This window comes from Silurus aristotelis, assembly GCF_946808225.1.
Source record: "Silurus aristotelis genome assembly, chromosome: 27".
In the NCBI taxonomy this organism is placed as follows: Eukaryota; Metazoa; Chordata; class Actinopteri; order Siluriformes; family Siluridae; genus Silurus; species Silurus aristotelis.
This window is the reverse complement of record NC_139600.1, coordinates 16,957,513-16,965,012: the sequence shown is the minus strand read 5'-3', so window position 1 is coordinate 16,965,012 and position 7,500 is coordinate 16,957,513. Positions and strand designations below refer to the sequence as shown.

The 7,500-nt window shown below is 41.7% G+C and overlaps 2 protein-coding genes across 5 annotated transcripts in view; one reads left to right on the top strand and one right to left on the bottom strand.

Moving 5' to 3' along the window:
* The window catches only part of cplx2a (complexin 2a), a 7,434-nt gene extending 2,893 nt beyond the window's left edge, over positions 1-4,541 (top strand). Inside the window, exons 2-4 of the mRNA XM_083532433.1 lie at positions 74-152; positions 2,525-2,703; positions 3,232-4,541. Of these exons, the coding sequence (XP_083388559.1) occupies positions 122-152; positions 2,525-2,703; positions 3,232-3,426 (405 nt within the window). The 5' untranslated portion in view covers positions 74-121 and the 3' untranslated portion in view covers positions 3,427-4,541. The remainder of the gene's footprint in view (positions 1-73; positions 153-2,524; positions 2,704-3,231) is intronic.
* A 2,691-nt stretch (positions 4,542-7,232) lies between these two features.
* tmod1 (tropomodulin 1) overlaps positions 7,233-7,500 on the bottom strand; it is a gene marked incomplete at its 3' end in the record, with an annotated part of 20,286 nt that continues 20,018 nt past the window's right edge. For all 4 annotated transcript variants that reach the window (XM_083533126.1, XM_083533124.1, XM_083533128.1 and 1 more), the window contains one exon: positions 7,233-7,441. In XM_083533126.1, the coding sequence (XP_083389252.1) occupies positions 7,423-7,441 (19 nt within the window). The remainder of the gene's footprint in view (positions 7,442-7,500) is intronic.

Genomic DNA, 7,500 nt, shown 5'->3' with positions numbered 1-7,500 from the left:
GAAGGAAGGAAATAAACAGAAATAAAAATATTTTTATTTTGAGTGTGAGTTTGCCCTCTATCTCTTTCCGCAGGACACTAACACGGGACCCTGTACAGATCGCCTTTACTAGAGCAGAGCCATGAATTTTGTAATGAAAGCAGCGATGGGAGGTGGGTGCAGAGTGTGTGTGAGTGTGTGTGAGAGTGTGTGTGGGTGTGTGTGTGAGTGTGTGTGTGTGATGAAGAGGTTGTGTTAAATGGCCTGAGTCAGCACTCAAGTGCCGCAGCAGCAGCAGTGTTTAATGTCGTCCCGGATTTAGCCGCAGTCCTTCTGTAACACTGCAACTATCAACATCAGCACAGCCTGAGCGCAAGGTGGCTAAACTCCGCTAACATGCGCTAACGTGCTAGCCTGACAGGATTCCCACATCATAACCATTTTCAGTACTTCTACCCTAGTGATAGGCAGTCAGCAGAATCTCTGTAAATGCTAATAGTTTTGACTTTAATTGCCAGCTAATGTGCTGACAGACAGGAAATTCTGACAGGATTTTTTTGTTCCCCACAAAATACAGGAAATTATGTCATTAAAAGTTTAAAATTGAATATACTACACTAAGGATAACTTATCTATAATCTTCGATCTTAATGCTAGATAGCTAGTTAGTTTGTATAAATGATCCTGACAGGATTTTTGAGTAATATTCAGAATTTTAAAAAAAAGAACAGAAATTCAACACAACATTTAAAAGACACTTAGAATCTTTCATGTAAATTCATATTCTAGCAAGTCACAGTCAACTCAGATTTGACATTTATATGCTAATGACATAATCTTGTACTCTATCATATGCTAATTATCTAGGCTTTAATTGCTACCTGGCATGTACTTACCTAACAGGAAACTTTCCAAATTTCTTCCTAGTGCTAGTCAGTTAGCTGATTTGAGCTAACCTGACAGAATTAATTTTTTTATAACTGAATATGCAATCCTGATGCTATTGAAAAATCCATAATCGTCAATCTTAACACTGGCTAGCTGGTGTAATTGATCCTTGCTGGATTTTTAACGAAATTTAAGATTAAAATCTTTCTTTTTATTTCATATTCTAGCAATACTGTGTACATGTCAAATGCTCATAATCTTGACTTTAATTGCTAGCTAACATGTGCTAACCTGACAGGAAATATTTTGAGTGTTCCAGAACTAGTGCTAGTCAGTTAGCTGAAATGAATGAACCTGGCAGGATTCTGACTGGATTTATTTTTTCCGAATATAACATAAAAAAGTATGTGATAAAATGTTTGTCATTGAATATACTAGGCTAATGCTAACTTTCCTTGTTAATCTTCAATCCTTCAATCCAAGCTTGTTTATGTAATTGATCCTGATGAGTTTTTAAGAGATATTTATAATTGTTCATAACATTCACAGCAATGCTAAGATGCTCGCTAAATTCTACTCAGCTGACAGGAATTTAAAACAATATTCAGAAACTTGTAGAACTTCCGTTTCTTTTGTTAGCAAAGATGAACTAAACTAGCGTGACAGAATTCCTGACTGATTTCATCTGATTTGTGACAGAAAATCATACTCATTAACATTCATGGCTAATGCTAGCATGTGCTAACCTGACAGGAATGTTAGCTATTCATTTAGTCGTTTAGCTGAAATGAACTAGTCTGCGAATCTGTGACAGAATATTAGCCTACGCTTAGCCATGATTATTATTAGCATCTCAGCTTCTCATTAAAACACACACACACACACACACACACACACACACACACACACACACACACACACACACACACACACACACAGAGTGCTGACTCAAAACTCACTGCCCTGTGTGTGTGTGTGTGTGTGTGTGTGTGTGTGTGTGTGTGTGTGTGTGTGTGTGTGTGTGTGTGTGTGTGTGTGTGATTGTACTTAACGATTCAATGTTTCTCTGCATTACTACGTGCTTTACAGTACTGAGAGAGGGGGGGAGAGAGGGATAAGAGCAGGGATGAGAAAGTAAAGGGGGGAGGGAAAAAGAAAGAATGTGATGGAGAGATATAGAGAGGGAGTGAGATGGACAGAAGAACACAGGATAAAATATGGGGGAGAACAAGAAAGATACAGACAGAGGAAGAGAAACATTGAGAGAGATACAGAGACAAAGAATGAGACACAAAGAGAGATACAGCGAGAGACATGTTGAGACACAGTGAGACACAGAAAAAGACAGAGAAACACTGACACAGTGAGAGACACAGAATAATAGACAGAGTGAGACAGAATAAGAGACAGAATAAGAGACAGAGTGAGAGGGAGAGTGAGAGAGAGAATAAGAGACAGTGAGAGACAGAGTGAGAGACAGACAGGTGTGTATGTGTGTGTGTATATATATATATATATATATATATATATATATATATATAGGACACATGATTAGGTATCAGCAAATGCAGCTGTTATAAACACTAATAACGCATGTGTGTGTGTGTGTGTGTGTGTGTGTGTGTGTGTGTGTGTGTGTGTGTGTGTGTGTGTGAAGGCGGGCCCCCTGATGTGGGAAAGATGTTGGGGGGAGAGGAGGATAAAGACCCCGAGGCAGAGAAAGAGAAAGAGGAGGAAAGACAGGAGGCTCTGAGGCAGCAGGAGGAGGAGAGGAAGGCCAAGTACTCCAAGATGGAGGCCGAGAGGGAGGTGCTTCGCCAGGGCATCCGGGACAAGGTACACGCCCCCTCTGTCTGACCAATCACACACAGCCTGGCTCCGCCCCCAAACCCCCAGCCCTGCACTTACTGCAGTGTATCATTCAGAGGGAACGTTCTGTCCTACGACCCTGAGTAGTCTCGCCTGAGAACCCTGGAACAGAACCCTAGAGAGATAAAAACCTGGAACGTAGAACCAGAAGAACATAACAGAAACCAGTGGACACAGAAAATATGGATACATAGAACTCTGGAAAGATAGATCTCCTCGAACCCTGAAACACAGAACCCTGATAAGAAAAACCCAGAAAACTGAGAAAATATAGAACCACAGTAACGTAGAACCCTGGGAATATAAATCTCTGAAAAAAAGAACCAAGGAACATAGAACCAGAATTGAATGTACCATGAGCACAGAGGAACCACAGAACCCAGGGAACTCTGAGCTGAGAGAACGTGTGGGATGCTGCGGTTATGATTGTATGGTTGTAATATCTGGATTTTGTGTGTGTGTGTGTGTGTGTGTGTGTGTGTGTGTGTGACACAGTACGGGATAAAGAAGCGTGAGGAGGCCGAGGCCGAGGCTCAGGGTGCGATGGACGCGGCAAGTGAAGGCAGTCTGACTCGCCCGAAAAAAGCCGTACCATCTGGGTGCGGAGACGAAGATGAAGAGGAGGAGAGCATCATAGACACGGTGATGAAATATCTACCAGGACCACTGCAGGACATGCTGAGGAAATAACACACACACACACACACACACACACACACACACACGTAAAAACACCACAGCACACAAACTCAGCATTAGGTAATTTAAGATTGTAACTTGTGCTTCCGCTAACAGCAGAGGGCGCACTTCAGGCTTAAACACAGTAAACCACCTCCTTCACTAGATTCATAATCCTTCTCTTCATCCTCCCCATCCTCCTCATCCTTCCTATCATCTTTATTATCCACTTTCCCCTCGTCATCATACTCACCTTCTTTCTCCTTATCTTCCCATCCTCTCCTCCTCCTAACCTTTTTTCCCCCTTTTCATCACCCTCTTCCTTCTTCTTCTTCTCCTCCATCGCCTTGTTCCTCCTTCTTTGTATCTTCATTCCATCCCATTCCTCCTCCACCTTTGTTCTCTTCTGTATCTTCTTTCCAATCATTCTCACCATCCTCTTTCTCCTCCCTCCATCCTCTTCAAACAGAATCGATGTAAATAGTTTTTTTGGCTGTGTCCCAAATGCTACAGGTCCAGACCAGAACAGAAATGTTCACTAGCTAAGCATCCAGTTGAGGGACTCCGGCGTTTGGGACGGATGAATGTTTCACAATAAAAGCCATATCTGATCTTTAAAAGCAGAACACAGATTCATCCCTGAGGCTACAGAAGCTGCATGAGGTGTAGCCTACTTTTACTCTTTTCTACTGAAGTGTGGACGTGTCCCAAATACACATATAATTACTTCATCTATGCATGAGTCTGTAACAATGTAAAGATTAAAAAAATGCAAACAAGCTCCTGATTTAGGCGCCAACAAGATCTAAAGGCAATAATTATAATAATGATGAAGATGCTTCAGTGAACCTGAACATACCAAAAACCATGTTTCCTCACCCTGACAGCAGAGCGACACTTCAGGTCAACACAAATCCATCAGAAGAAACGCAATTTCCGTGTTTTTGTGTCAAATATTTTACAAAACATGATGAATTCCTTCACACTGTTTTTCTTTCTTTTCCTGAATCTTCTCAGCAATAATCACGTCTTCTGTTTGCTTGGCTTTGTGTATCTCAGAGAACCTGAGTGAATATGGAAGGTGTAATGATGGTGTCAATCAAATAAACGAGTGCAATATAACCATCTATCAACTGTACACTTTTACTTGTGTTCCATATAACACAAAGAAAACCATTAAAAATCACCATCAAGTGAAGATCCCATCTGAGAACCAAGAGAACATAGAACCCTGGATAGAATCCTTCAGGAACATAGAACCATGAAGGATTGAAACATGGAACACAGGGAAGTTAGATCCCAAAGAGTGTATATGGCTGAGAAGGTCCAGGTCTGAGAATGTAGAAGCCTGCAATGCAGAACCCTAAAACATAGGGCCCTGAGAACATTTAGAACATAGAACCCTTTTAAAATACATTGGAACACTGAACCAGAACACTGGGAGATTAAGATGAGAACATTGGAAATATGGAAGGCATAAAGTACCCTCAAGAGTTTAAGAACTTAATCACAGAATCTAGAGGATAAAGAACTCTAAATATGTAGATGAAAGATCAAACCCTGAGAACCTTGAAACATAGAACCATAGTTTAGGGAACATATTTCTCTAGAAACCTAAAATCCTCTACCATAGAAGCCTGATGGATTAAAAGAGAACATAGATCACTGGGAACAGATACTGCTGAGAAGATCCTGAGAACATGGAACCCTTGGGAACAGAAACATGGAACACTAAACCCTGAATCGGACCATAGGGAGACTAGGACTAGAACCATAAGGAACTGAATCGAATTATTATAAAGAGAGAGAGGGAGAGAAAGACAAATACAGAGGAGCAAATAAGTATTTATTCGGCCACCAATTGTGCAGGTTCTCCAACTTAAAAGATAAGAGACACTTCTGTACACTTCAACTCTGAGACAAAATGAGAAAAAAAAAAAAACAGAAAATCACATTAAAGAATTTATTTGCAAATTATGGTAGAAAATAAGTATTTTTTCACCAACATAAAATTTAGATTTCTGTCTCTCACAGACGTGTAACTTCTTTAAGAGGCTCCTCTGTCCTCCACTTGTTTCCTGTATTAATGGCACCTGTTTGAACTCGTTATTAGTATAAAAGTCACCTGTCCACAACCTCAAACAGTCAGACTCCAAACTCCACTATGGTCAAGACCAAAGAGCTGTCAAAGGACACCAGAAACAAAACTGTAGACCTGCACCAGGCTGGAAGACTGAATCTGCAGTAGGTAAGCAGCTTGTGAAGGTGTGAAGAAATCAACTGTGGGAGCAATTATTAGAACATGGAAGCCATACAAGACCACTGATAATCTCCCTCGAGCTGGGGCTCCACGCAAGATCTCACCCCGTGGGGTCAAAATGATCACAAGAACGGTGAGCAAAAATCCCAGAACCACACGGGGGGGGGGGGGGGGGGGACCTGGTGAATGACCCGCAGAGAGCTGGGACCAAAGTAACAAAGGCTACCATCAGTAACACACTACGCCGCCAGGAACTCAAATCCTGCAGTGCCAGACGTGTCCCCCTGCTTAAGCCAGGACATGTCCGAGCCCATCTGAAGTTTGCTAGAGCGCATTTGGATGAACCAGAAGAAGATTGGAAGAATGTCATATGGTCAGATAAAACCAAAATAGAACTTTATGGTAAAAACCCAACTTGTCGTGTTTGGAGGAGAAAGAATGCTGAGTTGCATCCAAAGAACACCAGACCTACTGTAAAGCATGGGGGTGGAAACATCATGCTTTGGAGCTGTTTTTCTGCTAAGGGACCAGGACGACTGATCCGTGTAAAGAAAAGAATGAATGGGGCCATGTATCGTGAGATTTTGAGTGAAAACAAGCAAGGGCTTTGAAGATGAAACGTGGTCTTTCAGCATGACAATGATCCCAAACACACCACCCGGGCAACCAAGAAGTGGCTTTGTAAGAAGCATTTCAAGGTCCTGGAGTGGCCTAGCCAGTCTCCAGATCTCAACCCCATAGAAGGTAGTTTACCCCATAGTTTCCCAGTGACAGCCCCAAAACATCACTGCTCTAGAGGAGATCTGCATGGAGGAATGGACCAAACTACCAGCAACAGTGTGTAGAAACCTTGTGGAGACTCACAGAAAACGTTTGATCTCTGTCATTGCCAACAAACGGAATATAACAAAGTATTGAGATAAACTTTCGTTATTGACCAGATACTTATTTTCCACCATAATTTACAAATAAATTCTTTAAAAATCAGACAATGAGATTTTCTGGATTTTTATTCTCATTTTGTTTCTCAGAGTTGAAGTGTATCGATGATGAGAATTACAGGCCTCTCATCTTTTAACTGGGAGAACCTGCACCACTGGTGGCTGAATAAATACTTTTTTGCCCCACTGTACATGTAAAGAGACACAGACAAAGGGACAGAGAGGGAAAGAGACCCAAATAAGACATAGAGAGACAAAGAGAGTTGAAAAATAATAGTAAAGACACATTCAGCAGGACAAAAAAAATGTCCACAGAAAACATATGTAAAGCCATGCCCAGATTTGATGACTATAATGTCCACACACACACACATGTTTGAACCACAATAATTGCTTTATTAGGGTAGTAAAACACAACCTGTGTGTAAGGTGGTGTAAAGAACCCCTGCTGGTGAAACGTGTGTGTGATGGAAACACGGCAGATTCCTGTGAACTTCACCTCCGTCTCTCACACACTCACAACATCTAACCTATTTAATTCAGTACACTCTACATGGACTCATAAGGCTTCCAAAGCGTCGGTGTGTGTGTGTGTGTGTGTGTGTGTGTGTGTGTGTGTGTGTGTGTGTGTGTGTGTGTGTGTATACTGAGTACATTACAGTAGAATTACAATCAGAGAGAAAAAGAAGAAAATGCAGTAGCTGCAGAGCTCCAGGCCAACAGGGGGCAACATCACACCAAGGCCACTGTTACTACTGCTGCTGCTGCTACACGTTTGTCCGACATTTAGGGAAAATCGGGCCACTTTCACGCCTTTTCTTTCTTACTGCAGAGAGAGAGAGAGAGAGAGAGAGAGAGAGAGAGAGAGAGAGAGAGAGAGATAGA